Source organism: Gouania willdenowi, chromosome 7 (assembly GCF_900634775.1).
Source record: "Gouania willdenowi chromosome 7, fGouWil2.1, whole genome shotgun sequence".
Lineage (NCBI taxonomy): Eukaryota > Metazoa > Chordata > Actinopteri > Blenniiformes > Gobiesocidae > Gouania > Gouania willdenowi.
Genome location: NC_041050.1, coordinates 31241245 through 31264455, shown reverse-complemented (window position 1 = coordinate 31264455; position 23211 = coordinate 31241245). Strand labels below are relative to the sequence as shown.

Genomic DNA, 23211 nt, shown 5'->3' with positions numbered 1-23211 from the left:
ATGTACAAAAATGTAATTATGCTTATGTTACAGATTATTGTTGATTCCATTTGTTTTAATAAAGAATCACCATTTAAATCAGAATTTTTATTTACACAAAATTTTGGTTTTATAAGAAACACTCCTGGGTGAATGGATTTTGACTACAGACCTTATTTATTTTGGCAGTGATAAGTGTGTCCTCCTCACAGCAAGAAGGTCCGGGGTTCAAACCCTGAGGTGGACACTTTGGTCGTTTCTGTGTGGCGTTTGCATGTTCTGCGTGGGGGTACTCCGGCTTCCTCCCACATACCAGAAACATGACTGTTAGGTTGATCGGAGTCTCAAAATTGCCCATATGTGTGTTGCCCTGCGATGGACTGGCACCCTGTCCAGGGTGTACCCCCACCTAATGCCCATTGAGAGCTGGTGATAGATACCAGCAGACCCCGGCGACCCTGAAAAACAGGAACAAGCGGGTCAGAAAATGGATGGATGGATAAACCATGGGGGGGGGGGGGATGGGGTTAATGCTGACTCACAGTAAGTTTGTGTTAAGGTTCCTCCAACAGTGAAGGATTTCTCAGGGCACGGTTTCCTACAAAAACAATCACGTTGACTTGAATAGTAACTCCTCTGTGTGAATATGGTAATAAAATATTGGTTTTCTCTGCAAAGAACCGGTAACTTGGTTAGGGTGTAGCTCAATTCCTCCTCCTCAGTCAGGTGATATGATAGACTTCAGCCACACATGGATGGCCATTACATAGATAATTCATAATAGAATATCCAATGGGAATTTGTTTAAATTATTTTTTCTGTGTAAAATGTCTGAAAATATTTTATTCAAGAGTTATATTATTTTTTATTTTAGTTGACTGAAAATACTAAAAATTACTGTTTTCTAATTCAACTGAATTCCCTCCTATAATAGTATTTTACAGCTATGTCTTAATTTCCAACACTCATTACTTCTGATTGGCTCAAACGAACTTGGTCTAACTCAAAATTATTCAGTCATTTTCAAAACGAGCAATGATTAATTTTAGTTTCAGAACACGTTTATTTTTTTTTCCCTACTAAAAGAGTAAAGTTTTTTTATTCATAGCTTTATCCCGGTGCTTCTGTTTGCATGCAGTCATACTAGTTAGTTGAAAAAGTACAGTAAATAAAAACTATAACCAAAAAATGACGAGTTGGCATAATGAACACTGATAAATGCAAAGGTTGTGGTTCAGCAGCAAATAAAAAGTGTATATAAAAGTGTAGTGTGTCTATCCAAGTGAGTCATCATTTATCAGAGGAAGGTTGTTAGGGCGCCTCCATAGAGGACATTAACTCATACTCACCACTGGCTTCTGCAGGACCATCTGCAGATGCAATGAGTCATTGTTTAAAAGGAGTTGAGTTTTTCCATTACCAAACCCTGTTTAGGAATAATACTCATCAAAGCCTATGGTCTGTTTCCAGACTTCATAAACATAAACTCATAAAGCATGTATTCTTTTGTTCATCCTTATTTTCAGTCCAGAAAACACTGAAAAACATATTTATAATTCATACTGGTAAATACCAGCATGTCCTTGCTGATAAGCAAACCTCTGAATCTGACAAGACTTCAGAAATCTACTTTATCACAAAAAGGTTTCGATGTTGCCCGATTCTTTTGTTTGAGGTATAATCCTGATCTCCTGATAAAATATAATTAAATACTAGTTTAAATGATCTAAAACAGGGGTGTCAAACACCTATTAGTTCAGGGGCCAAACACAGATCAGTTTGATCTCAAGTGGGCAACAGATTTCAGGTGGAAGTAGAAAGAGTCATTTTTACATTTTTGAGATGTCTTTCCATAATTTGCGATAAAAAACGACTGCATTCATATGAAAACTTAGAGCACATACAAACATTGTGGAGTTGCATAGAATTTTAGATATCTACAACTGAATTATTTGTTAATTTACACAATAAACGTCTTCTTTCATTTTTATGGTCTTCTGAGGGCCGAAATGGATGCTCCAAAGGGCTGGATTTGGCCCCCGGGCCTAGAGTTTGACATGTGATCTAAAATCTCAACAATTTTAATCAACTAAAATTATTTTTTCTTCACATTTATTGATTGGTTTCATCCTCCTGCCACAAATGGAGATCCACCAAGGCCAGAGGGAGCAAATTCAGGCCTTGAGGGCGGCTGTTCTGCATGTGTTTATCGTATCTTGTGTCTATACCCCAAGATGATAAGCTCAACTCAGCTACATTATGGCACGATCATTATAGAAATTAAATTGTGGTCCCATATAGACAATTTATGTAGTACAAATTTAATTAAGATTATTGAATTTATTATCTCTATAAACATCTATTCTTGATAGCAATATATGATTTTCAAAGTTTTAGTAAACCATTTTTTGTTTACATCGTTGTTGATTGAGTATAATAGTGACGTGCATCAAATTATTAGTTGACCTAATAACACTGCACTCGACTTACTTCCAAAACTCACTGCAGCATTTGTGGCTTTTAAAGAAATCCATTGACAGCTATGGCTGCAATTCTCTGTGAGGATTTCAAGGAGACACACTAACATATGTTTCCAATATAGGAATGTAAAAACCCATCAGAAACACTTTCCACACCCGCAGCTTCAAATTCCAGCCAGGCCCTGGGAGACTGCAGCTCATTCTGCAGTCACAAAGTCCCCACTGATTAAATCCCAGATTAAATGGAGGAGATAAGAAGTCCTGTCAGTGGGGATAAGGGATTGAAGAGATATGGCCGTGCTTCTTAAAGCTGAAGAAATAGCTGGTGGCACTAGTGCAGATTCCCCCCCCCACCCCCCAACAAAAATAAAAACCAATGCAGCGATACACAGATGATAATAACAATTGCCTGAATTGTTGTCACTATAGAGTTTCTCACACTTCTATACAGAACATACCAAAATGTTTGCAGCAAAGGTGTATTCTTTTTCAAGTTGTGGTGTAATAGTAAAAGCTTTGATCTGTGAATGAAGAGACAAATGATGAGTAAAGACAGCACAATGCTGTAGGCTAGTATTTAACTAGCTTTACTATAGTCTGAAAGTTACCTTTAGGCTCATTCAAATATGATTGAATGCTCTGTAAATCTATAAAGGTGCTGCTTGTCATCACTCTAAGCTTTGATCTCAGCATCATACCGTATATCTGAGTCTCACAAAGCAGCCAAATATAGCAGTGTTTCCTTACAAAACACTGCTATATTTGCAGCAGTGTTTCCTTACAAAGTCTTTTGTTTATTTAAACACATTTAAAAGAAAAATTCAGGCAAAACTCTATTAAGTTTTATTAGTGAATGTCCAGAGTTCGTCGTTCACTTAATTGTTTGAAATCAAACATAGTCAACTATTTTATAAGAAGGTGAGTTGTGAGTGCAAATAATCAATTACATTATTAACTAAAAGTAGAATGCTTTGTAACATGACAATTTCCCAGCTGTACTCAGCCTTTGTGATTATACAGTTCTAGACCTTATGATAAATACTGTCACCTTGTGGTATTGTATGTAACTGTGAGCAGTTGTTGAGAATTTAAGGCAGACACACAAATGTGATCTGATCAACATTAATGTCAGTGTTTAGAATAATGACCAATTTTAATATTAATACAGAAGAAAAAAAAGGATTTTGTCTATTTTGTTATTGTGTTTTCATTGTCGTTTTAAGTGTTTTGTTGTCATTGTGTGTGATTTTAATGTCATTTTGTGGTCGTTTTATGTTTTTTGAATAATTTTGAGTATTTATTTTGTTAAAGTGGATTTGTATAACTTTCAAAAACAAAAAAACAAAAAATCTGTTCAGAATTCAGACTAATCTCAGTTTAATTTTAACTTATTTAAAAAGTTAAATTAATTGAAATGTGCATTATTAGATAGATAGATAGATAGATAGATAGATAGATAGATAGATAGATAGATAGATAGATAGATAGATAGACAGATAGACAGACAGACAGACAGACAGACAGACAGACAGACAGATAGACAGATAGACAGATAGACAGATAGATAGATAGATAGATAGATAGATTACAGAGATAAAGCAGGGAAGAGACTGTGGAGGGATACTAATATGGTTCAAATCTGAGCTGACCCACTCCATAAAATTAATCAAAACAGGAACCTTTTACATCTGGCTTGAAATAAACAAGGACTTCACCTCCACTGAAAAAAACATGTTCTTATATGCCGCATACATTCCCCAACTGAATCCCTGTATTTCAAAGACGACATGTTCTCCATCCTAGAAGAAGAAATTAAGGCCGTGGCTATTGATACGGAAACGTATCAATAAACTGCTCGTCTATTCATATGCAGCGCCCCTCATTGGCCAGTTTAGGTGATAGGTGCACCACGTGACTTAAAAAGTTCCGTCAGTTGTATTTTAGCTCATATTTATTTTTAGCTACCCTGCTAACCCTTTTATTTTAGCCCTAACCCTATCCCAGGAAATACCCTAAAATATTTATTTTTTTCATATATGTATTTTTAAAGGTGGAATTTGCCGTATTAAATATGATATAATGAAAAAAAAAATATGACAAAAGCGGGATTCAAACCAACGGCAGCGGAAGGAAGAACTCTTGAGTCAGGTACCTAACCCTAACTCACTCAGCCATCCTGACGCAGTGAAAAAACACAGGCACAATACACTTATGTAAAAAAGGTCCAGAAAACGTACCCATAGTCCCCGGGGGCTATTGATACATTTCCGTATCAATAGACACTTCCATTATTTAATCACTGACATGAGCCTAATGTCGGTAACAGCTTTCCCAGTCAGCAGACTAACTCCCTTATCAGACGATAGCAAAACTACACTGTACTTAAACAGATCAACCACTGCAGCAATCAGTCCCATCAAATCCTGCTACAAATGGAAAGAAAATAGTGTGGTAACACACCAGAATGCAATCAGGCAACACAACATACGAACTCTCTTAGACCAGTTCCTTGAAAAAACATTTGAATATAGCCGTGTAGGTGTAAAACCTCAATAACATGTTTTTACCTTTCAGCCTCCCTATCAAACCTCAAAGCTAGGGATGTAACGATTAATCGTAAGGCAGTTAAAAATCGTTTCATAGGTATCATGGTTGATATCGATTTCCTGAAAATTGAATCGCAGTATTTTTTTTAAACAGCTATATATTTATCCTTCTCTTGTCCAAATGCTGAGGCGGCGGGCGGAATCTGCTACTACTTTCTTTCTTAAACACTCGAAAAAATATCTGTAATATTACGTGAATATCTATAAAAGTCACGTTTTTCTATTAGCTCTGTCTACTAGCATAGCATCTCTTCTTTACTGCACAGAATATCTGCATGGCAACCGACCACTGGGTTACCAGCGCCCTCTGCTGGCCCAAACAAATATCTGCCGTAAATACAGGGCAATGACTGTTTTTTTTTTTTTTTTTTTTAAATTCCAATTGTTAAGGCACAAAATAAATTTTCAGTTGCACTTTCAAAAAAGAAAAGGAACTATTATGCAGTTTTGCATTGTTTATATAGAACCAGAATTTAAATGAATAGGCTTCTTCTTCATTTGTATTATTCCTTTATTTATTTCATTCAAGATTTATTTTTAGTTAAATTGCATTGTTTTGAGTAGTTTATCAAGGGATTCTTTTGACAATGAAAAATAAAAGGAAAATAGTACAGTATTTTCTAGTTTTTTTCCCCAAAAAAAAAAATAATCAAGGAATATGTTTCAGTCATCATTTGTCTACAGTCCCATTTTGTAAAATAAATCGTGAGAGAATCGTATCGTGAACCCAGTATCGTGAATCGAATTGTATCGGGAGTTGAGTGAATCGTTACCCTACTCAAAGCCTCAAACAGAAAACCTAGACACAACAAAAATCACAAAAAATGGTTTGTAAATGAATGCAAAAATCAGGGACCCAGACAACTGGAACACCTGTCTGCACTATAGTGAAACGTTTAAAAAAGTATAAAAACAGACCAACATGTTAGAGACCAGCTCCATGCTATTGAAAAGTCAATAAAAACAAATACATTCTGCAACAACTGGAACACACTAAACAAACAAAAAAATGAGGATCTACCAATACAAAACGGAGATGTGTGGATAAATCACTTCACCAATTTATTCAAACCAATAGAAAAAAACAAAGAGCAAAAACACATCCAAGAAAAACTGAACAGTTAAAATCCACCATAAAAGACTACCAAAACCCATTAGTCTCCCCAATCACAACCAAAGAACTAGAAAATAAAATTAAATTCCTAGAAACCAAGAAGGCCTGTGGCACTGATGGCATCCTAAACTAAATGATCAAATATACAAACCCCAAATTCTAGTTAACCATACTAAAACTCTTTAACATCATCCGCGACACCGGCATCTTTCCTGATGTTTGGAACCATGCAAGGACTGATAACGCCGCTATATTAAAGCGGGGACAAACTTGACCTCAATTACCTTAAGATCTGTGTCAACAGCAACCTCTGAGTGATCTTCAACCACCGGCTTCTCCACTTTATCACCAAAAAAAAATTTGCTGAGCAGAACCCAATCTGGCTTTTTACCAAATTACTGCACAACAGACCACATTTTAACCCTCAGCATCCTGATAGAAAACAAACTAGTAAAAAAAAAAAAAAAAAATGGCAACTTATTCTCCTGCTTTGTTGACTTCAAAAAAGCATTTAATTCAATTTGACACCAGGGCCTCTTTACAAACTACTAGAAAGTGGAATATATGCACGCTTCACTTCCACGTTTGAATGAAGACCGTGAAAGAACTTCTGGTTCCTAACTTTACTGTATTATGACAAACGACAATAGTTTTCATATTAATCTCACGCAACTCACCAAAAGCAGTAAATAGCAGCGGATATCTTATACATTTGCATAAGCTACTGGCCTTTCACTGACAAACTGTTTTTCCCATTTATTCAGAGTTCCTCCTCTTGTTTTAGGTTTAGGTAGGCGCTAATGCTACTTTAATACAGTAGCTACAGCAATGTTTTGATAGTATTTCTTACCTTTATAAAATCTAATGTCCTCATCTGAAGCAGCAAACCGTTCCAAGCCAAACTTGTTGCTGATGGTCATCTCCCCATCTGTCTCCGGAGCGCAGCGTTCTCCGCACGGACCTCCTTTATAACACTGAGGGCTAAGTTCAATGCACCCGGTGCAGCACAGGAGCAGTGGTCGTGGTCAGGACATGGTACATCCAATTCCTCCTCAAGGTCCTCAGAGGGAAAGTCTAGTCGCTCTCAACCTCCGGGACGAGGGGCAGGAAGGGAGTAATTATTCCATTCAAAAAGAAAGGGGACAGCTCCGCTGACGCCCTAGTGCATGTGATCGCTCTTTCATATCAGGGTTAGGATTTATAGTATCTCTCTGGATGTTGATGATCCACTTTTTTTGCTCATCCTCATGTGGGAACGTAAAAAAACTCAAAGCAGAAATAAATCTAGCTGAAGCTGTACACCTAGTGGTATCTTGATGTTTATCTCCTCTTGTTTGGAAGGTAACTTTCCTCCTTTTAGATGTCATTGTGTAGACACACAACCACACAAACAGGCACAATAAAACAAAACTGTGAAAAACACGTTTCAAAAGTGTGAAGGCTGACTTCTCCACTGTTTAGACTGTCCGAAAGCGGTGACAGGAAATACTTCATCGATCTTATTTTCAACCGGAAATACATCACGTCTCACTGTGCATATAGCCCATAGGAGGAAAAACATACGATGTAATAAAATCAATGTACACCCACAACAAGTGCGCCATTATGATCAACAATAAACATACAGAGTTCTTCCCTCAGAGCCGGGGGGTCAGACAGGGATGCAGTCTGAGCCCAACCCTCTTCAACATTTACATTAACGAGCTAGGACAATCATTAGAACAGTCTGCAGCACCAGGCATCATGCTGGCAGAGACAGAAATCAAATGCCTGCTGTTTGCCGATGACCTGGTGTTGCTGTCACCCACAGAACGTTTACAGCAACTCCTTGACATTCTGCACAAATCCTCCAAAAACCTGGGCCTTACAAGTGAACCAATCCAAAACTGAAATAATGATATTCCAAAAAGGACACATCCTCCAGCTTTCCAAACACAAATTCCTCCTAAAAAAGACACCCCTTGAACACACCAAAAATTACACCTACCCGGTCCTGAACATCAGCTCCACAGGAAACTTCAACGAAGCCGTGAAAGACCTGAGGGACAAAGCCAGAAAAGCGTTCTACGCAGGTGCGTCACTAGGTTTTAAGGATAGGGGGGCTTAGCCCCCAGTAGATGCAAAGGATGTGAGCAAACATAGCACACAAGCACAAAACTTTACAAATGACGAACAATTATTGAGAAATGATTCATTATAATTTCAGTCTGTTTTTTATACAGTAGAACAACTACTAACACAGTAACAGTATGTTAACAGCATTAACAAACACAAAAAGGCTACAATTGAAAGCACTTTGTTGATGGAAGCATCAAGCCGAAATCCAAAACACAGTGGTGCATCCTGAATTTAAAATTCTAAATAGATAGCACCCTTTGCTGCAAAACAAAAACATCAAAATAAAAAAATAAATTATATACATATTTATATTTATTTATTTTATTTTTTTTGAGTACTGCGATTCAATTTCAGAGCATCGATGTGAACCATGACACCTTTGAATCAATTTTTAACTGCCTCACGATTAATCTTCACATTCCCACTGTATTTTCTGTCGCATTGTTTAACAGAGCCAAGAATGCAGGAGACAGTGCACTAAAGGACCTTTCACATGAGCAGTTAGGGCACTGTTAGGGCAACAAAAAGTGTTCAAATGTAATAAAATATTTGAAACCCAAGTAATTGCTGTTGAACACTTTTTACTTTGATTGATTTTTTTTTCTTTTAGCCATATTATGGGTAGTACATTTGTGTCTTTATTCAATCAAAAAAACAAAAAAAAAATTTCAATCCAAGAAAAAAAAAATATTTCCAATCAAGGAAAAAAAAGTGTTCAAATGAAATGATTTGGGTTTCAAATATTTGGTTTTCTTTTTGTTATTGAATAAAGACACAAATCCACCTCCAAAACGCTCCAGAAGGAAGTCACCCCAAAAAGAGTTCCCACTTAACTTTATAGACAACCAGGACCTTCACAATGCACTAAAGGCTAACTAGCTAGCTAAGTAGCAGCGTTATTTTAGAGCAGGAATGTAACTTTGTCTATAGTGTGCGAGCCAGGTTTTTATTTGTCAAACACGGAGTATTGGTTTGTTAATTACATGGAACTTTTGGCTGTTAGCTGGGGCTGGAGCTGGAGCTAACTAATTGTTACTACCAGCAGTGATCAATACTTACTTTCTTGAAAAAACTTTCTGATGTCCATTCTTCATCCATCCGTCACGTGATTCTTAATGCTGTTTTATCAGTCTGCTGCTACAGGTCTGCTGCCAAAGTGACAGCGGGCAGGGTCACAGGGAAAACATGGACTGGAATTTTGGTGATGTGGGCGTTCTCTATATGAACAAGTGGAATGGATTGGATAACGACGCACTTCAGCCCCCTTAAAATAGGCCTTTGGTTCTACGCCATCAAAAAGAACATAGAATTAGACATCCCAGTTCAAATTTGGCTTAAAATTTTAAACTCAATTATAGAACCCATTTCTCTCTATGGTTGTGAAGTCTGGGGTCCACTCGCTAGCCAAGACTTTAACAAACTAGTGCAGTGCCTGTTGGAAGTATGCATTCATGTGAGAGCTTAAATAGAGCTGCCAATTATGGCCAAATGAGTATGTGTTTGAAGGTTGGATGTACAAAGAGGTGTACATACTCTGTAGTGTTATAAAGGGGTATATTTGTGGGTACAAAGTAAAACAGCATGTGTGATTTCCCTGGTTTAATTCTATGTGACATGCGCATGATAAATGTGTTTGTTGTTGTTGTTTTTTTTCAGCCATTTTTATATATTTTTTTTGTTTGGTGTATTTTTTTGTAATGTATTATTTTAGGAGTCAATATGTGTATTTTGTTGTCTTTTGGTGCATTTTTTGTATAAATATTGAGTTTAGTGTATTTTGAGTCATTTTCATATTTCTGTTGTTTTTTGATGTATTTTTATGTTAAGTATGTTTCTTGGAGTCATTTTGTGTGTTTTTGGAGCCTTTTTATATATTTTTACGCATTTCTGTCGTTGTTTTGTGTTCTTTTTGTGTAAATATTGTTTAGTTTTTTTGTTTTACATCATTATATGTTTTTTGTATCTTTCAGTTTTCTTTTTGAGCATTTTTTTGTATAATTATTGGTTTTTGTTGCATTGTAGTGTGATTCTGGAGTCATTTTGTGTATTTTTTGTGTAGTTTTGTGCATTTCTGTTGTTGTTTTTGTATAAATATTGTTTAGTTTTTTGTTTTACATCATTATGTGTATTTTTGTGTATTTCATTTTTCTTTTTGTGCATTTTTTGTATAATTATTGTTTTTTGATGCATTGTAGTGTGATTCTGGAGTCTTTTTTTTGTGTAGTTTTGTGCATTTCAAATGGGATAAACACCAAATTGAGACTGCATGCAAAATTTTGGAAATCCATCCTCTGCGTCCAGCAGAAAACACCAAACAATGCATGCAGAGCAGAATTTGGACTATTGTCCCTGTAATTATTAAAATCCAGAAGAGAGCAATCAAAATGTATCAACACCTCAAGGAAAGTGAGACCAGCACCCTCCACCACAAAGCCCTCAAACAGAGACTGTAGACGGATGCCCTCTCAGTCAGCTGGTGCTCGGACTCCGTACTCAAACACAACCAGAACCCCATACAGAACCCCAACCAGACTGAACCACATCATAAGAAAACAGAAGGAAAACTACCTGAACCACTGGAAATAATCAACCCAAACCCAGAGCAAACTGGACGTCTACTTGGCCCTAAACAGGACGTACACAATGGCAGAATACCTGTACACTCTTACCAACCCACAGCTCAGGAAAATCATGACCCAGCACAGACTCAGCGAGCACAGCCTGGCCGTAGAGAAAGGCCGACACAGAGAGGACAGACTGTGCACCCACTGCACCCAGGGCCAGGTGGAGACCGAGCTGCACTTCCTGACCTCCTTCCCCTGCTACCAGGACCTCAGAGACTCTTACTTCCCCCTGATCACCCACACCCACAAAGACTTTCAGAACCTGTCTGACGTCCACAAACTCCCCTACCTGCTCGGGGAAGTCCAGCAATGTGCAAACACAGCTGCAAGATTAATTAAATGCTGTGACAGGAAAAGGAACTCTAACGACCTCCAGCCCCCATAGACCCTACAGTCCCACTACATGTATGTATATATAGATAGTCTGCCCATGCATGCATGAATATATACATTTGGCGTTTGTGTACATGTACCGTATGTATATGTTTGTACTTATACAACCAGATGCATATGTGTGTATATTGATATATGTAAAATTATCTACATGACTTTTTCTCCTTTTATAACACTTATAAATTAATTGTAAATTTTGTTCTACATATATATAGTGAAAGATTATTTTATCATTTTATTTTAATCTTATTGTTTTGCACAAATGTAGCTATTTAATTCAATTTAATCTTTTTGTGTACATGGTTGTCACACTTGCTTTGGCAATGTAAACCTGTATTCTCATGCCAATAAAGCTGTTTTGAATTTGAATTTAGATAGATAGATATATAGATAGATAGATAGCTTTTTATTGTCATTGTACAAGGTTATACAACAAAATGTGTAGCAGCTTGGAATGTTGTTATGACACATTAAAAAAATAGAATAACAATAAAATCCTAATAAATCAAAAGCACACAAATATCTACCTAAGAAGAGGTAAAGGCATATATATATATATATATATATATATATATATATATATATATATATATATATATATATATATATATATATATATATACACATAATGTTTTTTGCTTGTTTGTTATTATTATATATTATGCTTTCATAGAATTGTGAAAAAAAATGTTTCATTCGGGCAAAGGGATTTAGAAATAGGAGAAAGGTTGTTCTTGAGCCAAAAAAAGGTCTGAGAACAAATGTCCTAAATCTTTTTTGCAATATTTACAGTATATACGTTGTACTTTCATATTTAGCTTGATATTTCATCTAGACGCTCAAAAATAGATTTATTGTTTTACAATACAATACAATTTATTATCTCACGCGTAAGATGAAGTGAGAGGTTTTTAAAGTTATCCACCCACTTTTCAGCCAATCAGTGCGAGGGGGCGGGTCTTTGTGTTAATCTTTACAAAATGGCGACTGTTGTTGTTTTGCCGCAGGGTCAGTAATTCAATCCATTTTAATTCCAGTACTTTTTGCAGAAACGGCTTGTTATAAGGTCTGTCCTGTAGTTTAACTCTGAGTAGACTACAATGAAAGGTAAAGAACGGTCGCCGATTAAAAAACGCTCCCGCGCCTTGGACGACATTAGAGACCGGGGAGGATGTCATCCGACCAGCAAGAAAATGGGGGCTCTGTCCGTCTCCAGCGGGAGCAACAACGGCACCGGGAAAAGCGACGGTGGCTCCACCAGACGGAGCCTACTCGGTGAGAAAAGAGACAGGGATTTAGACGGTCATAGTCGGACAGGAAATAATCACAGCTGTGGGTCGATGGCAGCCGTCAGTAAAAACCACAGCCTGAGCTTAGCGCTGGACTTATCCGCTCAGAGGAGCTCCTCGCGGGGGGAGCAGAGAGTGCAGCCGCCCGGCACTGAGGCCGAGTACAAAACACTGAAAATCAGCGACCTGGGCACACAGCTCAGCGACGAAGAGGTGGAGGACGGACTTTTTCACGAGTTTAAGAAATTTGGAGACGTCAGTGTCAAAATAAGCCGTAGCAACGACGAGCGGATTGCCTTCGTGAATTTCCGGAAGCCCGAGGACGCATGGGCGGCTAAACATGCCCGAGGCCGCTTGGTGCTCTACGACCGGCCGCTGCGGATCGAGGCTGTGTACAACAACCGGAAGAAGAGCCGGTCGCCCGTGGAGAGGGACCTGTACGCGGCTCAGAGCCACAGACACCTCCAAAGGCCGCTCTCACCCACAGGGCTCGGATACAGAGACTACAGGCTGCAGCAGCTGGCCCTGGGGCGGCTCCCCCCTCCTCCACCTCCCCCTCTGACCAGAGAGCTGGAGCGGGACAGAGAGTTTGCTCTGTTCGAGGCCCGGGCTCGTCCATCTTTCATCGCTGAGCGGGCTGCTTTTCGTGATGAAGAGTTTATATCTCCAGAAGATGACCAAAGAGCTAACAGGACGTTGTTTTTAGGAAACCTGGATATAACCGTGACTGAGGCTGACTTGAGGAGAGCCTTCGACAGGTTCGGGGTCATTACTGAAGTGGACATTAAAAGATCCATCAGGGGACAAACCAGCACTTATGGATTTCTGAAATTTGAGAACCTTGACATGGCTCACCGTGCTAAGCTCAGCATGTCTGGGAAAATAGTGGGCTGCAACCCCATAAAGATTGGATATGGGAAAGCGACCCCCACCACACGTCTGTGGGTGGGCGGGCTTGGACCTTGGGTTCCTCTGGCTGCACTTGCAAGAGAGTTTGATCGTTTTGGAACTATTCGGACCATTGATTACAGAAAAGGAGACACTTGGGCTTACATCCAGTATGAGAGCTTAGATGCTGCTCAGGCAGCGTGCACACACATGAGGGGCTTCCCACTGGGGGGTCCAGACAGACGACTGAGGGTGGACTTTGCTGACACTGAGCTTCGGTATCAGCAGCAGTTCCTGCAGCCACTCCCGATCCCGCCATTTGACCTGGTACCAGAGACATTTGTTCACCGCACCACACCCGAACCACTACGGGTCAGGGACCGGACTCCACCGTCACTGCATTACAGGGAGAGAGAGCTTTTTCCTGGTACTGATTGGCCCAACCCGGCTATCAGGGACCGGGTACGTGCCTCTCCTTTTGAAACTCTGGAGCATTTGGAGCGAGAGCGCAGAACCCGGGAGCCCTGGTCTTTGGAGCGTGAGCTGCAGGGACGAGAACCGCCTCGTAAAAGGCGTGCGATCGAGGACGGGCGTCATCTTGACCGCTCGCCCGACACCACAGACAGGACTGTGAGGCGTAGGCGCCCGTCTCCTGATGCCAGTCCTGGAGGCAGCAGCAGAGACGGGGGGCGCTTCAGTGACTCAGATCGTCCTGGTCGGGGGGATAGAGCCTCCCCGGCGGGTGAACGTAGCGTTGACAGAGGTGGTGCTGAGCGGAAACTAAAAAGCCACAGCCTGTCTGATAAAGGCCCAGGCAGCAGCAGCATCTCAGCAGGTGGAGAGCGTAAACGTAAGGCTGGAGACGGAGGCAAAGGGCCTTCAAAGAAAGAACGCTCTGAAAACAGCTCAAAGGGAGGCCCGTCATCTAAAATGGACGGTTCTAAGCTAAGTCTGGCCTGGCACGGCATGCTACTGCTAAAGAACAGTAATTTCCCGGCGAACATGCACCTGCTGGAGGGCGACCACAATGTAGCCAGTGACTTGCTCGTTGACAGCTCCACGGGGAGGCAGGTGAGCGAACTGAAGATCATGCAACGCCTGCGTCTGGACCAGCCCAAGCTCAACGAGGTGTCACGTCGCATCAAGGTGGCGGGGCCCGGCGGCTACGCCATCCTGCTGGCGGTCCCCGGGGCTACGGAGGAGGCATCCTCGTCCGACCCGGCAGCATCAACCCAACGACCTCTCCGTAACCTGGTGTCTTACCTCAACCAAAAGCAAGCAGCTGGAGTCATCAGCCTGCCTGTGGGGGGGAGCAGAGATAAAGACAACACAGGGGTTCTTCACGCCTTCCCCCCCTGTGATTTCTCCAAGCAGTTCCTCGATTCTTCTGCCAAAACTCTGGCAAAAAGTGAAGAGGACTACCTGGTCATGATTGTTGTCCGTGGAGCATCCTGAAAAAAAAAAAAAAAAAAAAAAGAATCACAATGAAGACATGGTGTAAAACACTGCTGTGTGTCAGTAACTATTGCATGCTGTGTGTTCTGCATCATAGGGTACACTCGTGTGGTTCCTGAGTGTTTGTATGTTACCATGTAATCTACCATAAGGACTAAACAGTGCCCTACAATGAAACTAAAAAAAATGTTCAAAGTTGCAAACCTGTAAAAATGTTAAGTACAAGAATGAAAACTATTTAAACTAATAGATGACAATTTTAACCCAGCCAGTACTATTTTTGTTTTTTGTTATTTTGGGACGTTAATTCCATGTGTCCTGGTTTCAAAGGTGATAAAAATATAAAGTTATACACAATGATATCCTGGTAATTACACTTGTGGCCCTTACAGTGTTGGAGTAAAATTATTAAGTCTAAAAAAATTTCAACTGTAACTAATATGTAATTTATATTTCAAAAATGTTAATACAATATGGTGTATGGTCATGAGGTAACACTATACAGATGGTGTTATTTGTGTCAAGGTCCGGTATTCACGTGATTAGATCTTTGGTGCAAAAATGATCAGACTGATGTGCTTTTCATTTTATTCACTTAAGTTGTTGTACATTTTAAGAATATTTGACTTCTTCAAAGAAAAGAAAAATAATTGAACAGTCCAAACATGTCACACAGGCATTTAATGTAAGGTATGTTGGTGGAAAATCCTAGAGACTGGTTCTTAAATGCTCACACTGGCTCACTTGTGTGTATTTTTAAATTTAAAAACAGTTCAGAATCTGAATTAGCGTGGTTGATTTGGGGAACCATGGTCAGGTTTAATGTTTTTAATGTTTAGTGTTTCCTTTTGACGAGCACAGCAGTGGCTCTGAGTGAGTCTCCTAAAATCTAAACAGTCATAATTCTGTGTGGCGTGCTTAATAATAATAATAATAATAATAATAATTACATATATATTTGGGGTGTAGTAAACAAAAAACACTTTTGTTGCATCTCATGTGTATGATTTGTTTTTGTGCATTTTCCCCAGATTAGAAATGATGCTGATAACCCTCAGTAGTGATGACTAAAAAGCGTGTTGATTTTTGTTAGTCCATTTCTATGATTTTATTTACACCTGTTGGTCCTAAGATAACTTTATAAACAAATGAAAAGCTTTTACGAGGTTTAAAATAGCCACTTCTATCTAGTGGGACTGTGTAATTTTGTCATTTTAGAGATAAAGCGATAAGATTTAGTTTATTTTTAAAAATCTGGAGTCCTTTGCTCATGCTTGCCAAAATGACAATGAGGCCTACCTGATGGTTTTTGTTCTGCCTATGTGTAACTATCAGTACAAACTTACCATGAGTCATAAAATGTGTTAAAAACCATTCATTCATGTGGGAAAGAAGAGTTGTGCATGTGAAACATCACATCCACGGCGATGCTGGACTCCTGAGGAGACGGGAGCAGAGCGGAAACTCCTCTCTGCTGACAAAGCAAACCTAGTGTTAGTGAAAAGGCCTCACTGAAGAGGCAGCTTTTAGCTTGTGTAGCCCAGTCTGCACCAGTGATGACTTCTGTATCAAATGGAAAAAGTTTATTGTACACTTTGATGTCATGGGAAAGGAATTTCCATAGAGCGACATGAGAAGCTGTTCACATACCTGCAAAGTGCGAGTGGGCACTAAAAATGTGACCGATTCTAAATAAATTGTTCATTTGATGGGAAACCTGTTTCTTCGATGGAAGTGAATTGAAGAAACAAAGCTGACGTACCTTATTGTGTTTGGAAGGAGTTGTCACTTGAAATTTTGTTTCTGCGCACAAGAGGGGGAGACGGTTTGCAGTTAGGAAGGACACCCCCCCTCCCCTCCTGTTCTGTTCCCTGTGAGGATCGCTCTTTCAGCTACTCTGTTGCTTTTATCCACTTCCTGTTGGCATGTTAACATCTGATCAGGACCCCCAGGAGGAGCCTCCGCTGACCTCATTGTTTGGCAGACAGAACCCAGTTTGCAGCGTTTGCAGATGGAACCCCAAAACCTAACCGCCCGGTGTGTTTCTTTTTTTCCTGGTTCCGAACGACGATGATGTCACACTCCACTCAGGAGAATGTGGGTCAGAGTTCACTACTAGCATCTTCCAGTTCATGCAGCCTCACTGCAGAGGCCTGAGCTGAACCATGTGGGCTGACACGTGTTTACTAACCATGGCCCAGCTCTGATTTAATGTTTGAGGATTGATCCGAGCCTCAGCTAGGAACGCAGCTGCTTCCTACCCATTGTGTGTTTTTGAACGGAACGCCCGACTGGCTGAAAGGAACCCACGCTGCATCATCCCAGATGATTCTTCTCGGAGACCTTCTTGTTCTTCCAATCTTCTTTTAAGGCAACTTTTCACAGGAAAAACAAAACAACACCTTTGCATAAACCCTTACCTTCCATGATAGCTGCGTTAAAGTCAGAACCAATGTTGAAAGGATCACACGCTTCATCAGAGAAGACCCCGGAGCACCCCAGCCTCCTCCCCCAGAGTCCAGAACCTGACACTAGGAACCGGGTATCACAGGTCCCACTGCTGTGTGAAGCAGCTTGGCGGTGAGTAAGGTGAACAGGTGCTGCTGGCCAGGTCTGTATCGATGGCACAGGCAGCACTGGTGAGTATCCAGTGTCACCATCACAGCACCACATGCCAAACCGTACACACTGGTTTTACAGCTGACTAAAGAATTTAGTGCTGCTTTAACCCAACACAACCAAAATAAACTCAAAATATTTATTTAATGAAAGCCACTGACGTGTTTTATAGTGAGGTGAAATATTGAAAATAATCAGCAGAGTTTCAACAAAATCAAAAAAAAAATGTAAAGAGTTTAAATTCTTTCAAAAGTGTAGGAAACGATGTCGAGTTTACTTTGCTTTTTGTGACTGACTAATATTTAGATAAACCTACTTGTAAATCACATTTAAAGTTGTGGTTCTAATCTAGACCAGATTATGATAAAAAAAAAAAACAGTGCATTTATTAGGACTGAATCATTACAGATGATTTGTAATATTAATTAAACAGCCTCAGCATTATTGGATAAAAACATCCATAATAAAGATTAAGAAGACACAAATGTTTGAGCTTGACAAACTACAATCAAATAATATTATAGTGGTTGGCGCTGCAGATTCTTCATCTGTGTTGTATTATGTCAGACTAAGGTTAATTTAAGCAACTGCAGTCACAGCAAAACACAAAAACAATGAGAAAAAGACCTAAAACTGATTGGTTCATTAAAAAATTGCCTACATTTAAATAATATACATTACCACTACACATATTTTTTTTTTTTCAAATTTGATGATTTTGCAGTCCAAGGATGTTCCTCTGTTATTTATATCCTAAACACCTGCACCACACCCAGTCCAAGAGTGCACCAATCCTCATTAAAGACAATCATTGACAACAAATAAACCACATTATTGATTTATCATCGACTTCCTAGAAACGCAATGAAACATACCTGATTTGTTGAGTCCAATCAATGCTCATAATTTGATTTGTTCATCCTGTAGTGAACAGGAGTCAGACCTAAAAACCTAGACGTTCCTTCAAACAATGTTTAAGTCGTCAGTCATCGCTGTAATGTCATGTCAAAGAAACAATTTAAAGAATGATGTTAAATCTTAAAGATAAACGTTTACACCCGTTAGTTGTATCTGTTGTTAGATTTTGTTCATCTTCTAAAATGAAGACTTTCAGTCCAACGAGGGTGAATAAATGCATCACATGTTACATAACATATTTTTAACCAAAAACAATGAACATCACAGTTTAAACATACAACTACACAAAAATACAATGACATTTGATAGAGATGAGATTAAATAAGTTGCTGGCAACTAATTTTGTACACTTTGTTTTCCATCCTGATGACAATGTATTGTTTCAGTATTAGGTAATACATTATAAGTCTGTATGCTATACAGACTCAACAAATTTATATCAAAAAGAATATATATATATATATATATATATACAATTTTTTTCTGTTTTTATTTAATATGATCCATTTTTGTGTGTTTTTACACAGGCATCCTCTGAACAGCTGGACTAAACACACAGTGACACCTGTGTACCTTCTGTAAGTACATAAAAACAACTCAAAACATCAGAACACAAGTCAAACATATTTAATGCTACGTATAGATAAAAATGAGGATGACTGTTTTATCATTTTTTCTCTGTACTTATTTTTTTTTGTATTTTATTTGTATTTTTTCTTGAAACTGCGACAACTGGCCATAAATGTGTGTTTTAAAAAGTGTAGGAAAAGCATCAATCATCTAAATACTATTCAATTCAACTTTATTTATAAAGTTTATTAAGTCATGTCGAAGCGCAAGCTGACACCAATCGTACAGATGTCATCTTTTAACATGTTGTTGCACTTTTTGAAGAAATATATATATTTCACATATATTTTTATATTTGAATGTATTATATTTGAGGTTTCCACACTGTGACTATCATGTCAAATTGTTTTTTTTTCTTCTTTCTATTGTATGAAAATGAATGTAACAGGACTTATTTTGTCTAATAAGTACTTTGTAAATAATAAAGTGCTTAGTATGTGTTAAACGTTGTTACTTTGGACTGTTGTTTTTGTCCTGCATGTATTGATTTAAGTCACACGACAGCAACAGTAAGATGTCACATATCTGTTTATTACAGCTGACCCGAACACTTTTACAAGGCATACAAAGAGGTCCGCAGGCTCAAAAACAGGATAACTAGGATTGATTAGGCATACTTTATTATTAAGTCAACAAAACCAGAAGCCAGAATGGCCATTGAAACACATGTTATCTGTCTGTGTGCGGTATGTCACCAATAGCACAGGGAAATATTGCAGGTCCTAAAAATGATACCCATGATAACAGAATAATCAACCCCAACCACAAGATATCCTTGAAGCATCACAATTCTCAGAAGATTTTATCTTGTACAAAATGTTCTGCGGCTCAGAGCCAAAAATCAAACCAGTGGTGAATGCGACTCGTGAGCTGGGAGAGCTTTTGTGCGTGACTGCTGTTATAGAAACATTACAAAGAGCATAGATCAGCATTGTGAAAGCGAGCTGAGGGGGAATAATTCGGATTTAATTGAAACAGCATTCCTAGAGTGCGGACTTTCTAATGCCACATGGGGGCAGCATAACATTAGATGTTTGTGATTGTCCTCACAATGCTGGTTCATGTCCTGCTCACTGTGTAATAATAACCAGAAGAAAAAACTGTAAAGTCACCTTCTAACGTGGTCTTTGGCCATGACAGGAAATTCAGATCAAGATAATTAACTATATGTAAGGCAGAGGTGAAAAAAAAAACGCAAATCCACAATAATATATATATATAAAAAAAGGTTAAACAAACCCAACAGACTCCTGTCTATAAACAAAAACATTAGTATGCATTGCCTATTCCTGGCATCCTGCAGGCACTGTGGAGTCATTTAGGTGTAGGACGTTGTGCACTTTGTATATGGTCAACATTAGATAAATGTTCACCACAGTTTGGAAGACATACACGGCTGATAAATGGACTCTTTATCAAACATAACTGCAAACAAACAAACAGCTGTTTAGGCAGCTCCTGTGCTCAGATTCCACCTGTGATAGGTAGAAATTATTCAGACATCAAAAGTTTCTGTGCTTTTTCAAAACAAAAGCCTGCTTGTGTGTGTGCACTTGCATAGAACAGATCTGTGTGCCAGCTTTTACATCTGTGGGTGTTGCCAAGTAAACAATGACAACTTCTTTTGCAACACGCATCCAAAAGTAATATGGAGAATGGGCTTTAACATTCTGAGGACCTAAACACGACAAAAATACTTTTTTTTTTTTTTTTTTTTTAAAGGAAAATGTTAATTGTGATAACCTGTGGAGAAAGTTGCAGAAAAGAACCTTTTAAAACAAAACAAAAAATGCTCCTAAAGTCTGATGACAGGACGTAGAGCAAAGGTGTCAAACTCATTTTAGTTCAGGGGCCAAATATGGACCAGTTTGATTACAAGTGGGCCGCAGGTTTTAGGCGGGAAATTGAACAATTTCAACATTAATGTGCCCAAATTTGCACTTCCAGTTATAAATTAGACATAAAGTCTGGAAGGCATCAACAATATCTCAGCAATAAGTGACAAATACTTTATATGTCCTTTGATTTATTAATTTTGTGGAATAATTTGAGAAAAATTGCACGGTTTTGGAAAAATTTAGAGTTCTTTTACAACTGAATTATTTGGTAATTTACACAATGATTCATGTCATTTCAACTTTCTCCTGTGAGCCAAATCAGATGCTCTGAAGGGCCAGATTTGGCCCCCGGGCCTTGAGTTTGACATTTTTACCATCCTGAGCATGCATTCATTTAAAGTAAATAAAATATGAATTTAACACGTGATTGCAGTTAATAAGCCAAAATACTGATGGAGTGAGTGTTTAATTTGCTGAAAGTGGCAGAAAAAAGGTCTGTTTTTACTCATTATTATTGGTGCTAATATAAACATTTGTTTGAATCCAGGCGAGTACAGCTCAAATGGTAAACCATGTGATGGCGACATCATGGAATTCACCATTCCATAATCCCTGCATGATTTGTTCATACACTAGCAGGGCTAACTTTGTAGTCTGAGGGTGGAAAACTCCACAGTTTTTACTTAGTGTTGTCGTTATTGTTCTGAACAAATAAATGTGTGGAAATCAACATAAAATGTTTCTCTCAGGAAATCCAAAAAAGAAATTCAACCATCCTAAACTGAAAACAAGGAAGACTGAACGCTGTGTGTCTATTGCAAGTAAAACAACATTCCGAGGCTTATATGAATATAAGAATACACAGGATTATTGGATGAGACACTTGATACCTGCAAACACATGCCTGAGGATTTGCAGCCAAGTGGGACAGTTCAGTCTATTGAAGCAGACGCAGCTTTTTTGGCTTTGTGTCATGCGTCGTGTTAAAGGAGCAGGCTGTGATAATGGAGCTCACTCAATGCCTTGGCTATGTGGCAGCTAAAGGTCAGTTGAATTGTCATGCAGCATAATCACAATTTGGCCCAAAGTGCATATCAGTGAGCGCAGGTGAAAGGTTCAGGAAAAAGGCTCAGTTTTCATCGGAGAAAGTGGTTGAAGACGGGATTTTTGGCCACGGACGGCATTGTTTGGTATGTATCGTTGACGTGTGCAGGAAACGGTTCCCTTTTAGGAACCAATATTGCCTTTTAAAGCATTTATTCTCTGAATACGCTGCTAATGTGCTGAGTATCATATAATAACACCTTCTGATGCATCTGAGAGGAAAAAGAGATAAAATATTACACTAGAAATTTGGCTTTTGTGGAAAGACAGCATGAGCGTCTTTTTTACCAACGTCCCAGCTGTGGCGTGTCCTTCACCCATGTCCCCCCCCCCTCCTGCTGAAACTGACATTCAAGGTCTCGACTTCAGGCTGGAGGTCTGAGGTCCACGCTATGCAGGCCTTTGGTCACCAATGAGCATGTTGCTTTAAGATCCAAGGCCTTCTCTGGACTTCATTCCTACACAGCGCCGTTCTGTAGGCGGTCAGGGGTGAAGCAGCCATTGGTCTTACAGCTGCTTTCTGCCGTCTTGGCTAGCTGCAGTTTCTTACGGGCCCTCCAACGCTGAGCCAGTGGCTCCAAGAACAGCGAGAGGGAGGAGAGCAGATAGCAGAACCCAGCCAGGTAGAAGGAACAGTCGTACGTCTGAGTGTAGTCGTACAAAAAGCCTGGAAATGAATAAAAAGCACAGGTTAGGCAGAAGTGACAATCTGACAAAGACTGCAACTAAACCTGTAATATACTAGTTCATACACTTCATATTTTCATGATGTAAATGCATTCTGATGCAGTTTTTCCCTATGATTATTCCGGTTATTAACATTAAACATTAGAAACAGAAGGACGTGAAACAAACACGACTTACTACTGGCTTAGAAGTTTAATATTTCATTGTATTTTTCATATTTCCCAACCAAAATCATAAATGTGAGAAAAAAAAAAACCTCTCAACAACATTATTCAAAAACAGCACTTTCTGTTTTTGAATAAGTCTGTAAAATAGTTTTAATAGCCTGTTAATATACTGTAGCCTCACAGGGAGAGAAGGGCTCTTCTTACTACTGTATATATTATAATGTGGCTGTAATATTCAATTCAATTTATATAGTGGAAATTACAACAATAGTCATCTCATAGCGTTTATCAAAATATAAAAT

At 38.9% G+C, this 23211-nt stretch overlaps 2 protein-coding genes and 1 long non-coding RNA gene across 3 annotated transcripts in view; 1 reads left to right on the top strand and 2 right to left on the bottom strand.

Moving 5' to 3' along the window:
* Positions 1-72: 72 nt before the first annotated feature.
* LOC114466469 (uncharacterized) lies at positions 73-9467 on the bottom strand. Its single transcript, XR_003674438.1, has 2 exons — positions 9357-9467; positions 73-437 (listed from the first exon to the last, which is right to left on the bottom strand). It is a non-coding gene; the product is annotated as an uncharacterized LOC114466469 (long non-coding RNA).
* Positions 9468-12273: 2806 nt separating this feature from the next.
* Positions 12274-19558, top strand: rbm15 (RNA binding motif protein 15). The gene has a single exon (XM_028451916.1). The coding sequence runs from the start codon at positions 12415-12417 to the stop codon at positions 14944-14946; it is 2532 nt and encodes an 843-aa protein (XP_028307717.1). The 5' UTR covers positions 12274-12414; the 3' UTR covers positions 14947-19558.
* Positions 19559-21213: 1655 nt separating this feature from the next.
* The window catches only part of slc16a4 (solute carrier family 16 member 4), a 28350-nt gene continuing 26352 nt past the window's right edge, over positions 21214-23211 (bottom strand). Inside the window, exon 11 of the mRNA XM_028451917.1 lies at positions 21214-22722. Within this exon, the coding sequence (XP_028307718.1) occupies positions 22514-22722 (209 nt within the window). The 3' untranslated portion in view covers positions 21214-22513. The remainder of the gene's footprint in view (positions 22723-23211) is intronic.

Coding starts and splice junctions, on each gene's coding strand:
- rbm15 (XM_028451916.1), top strand. CDS start 12,415: ATGAAAGGTAAAGAACGGTCGCCGATTAAAAAACGCTCCCGCGCCTTG.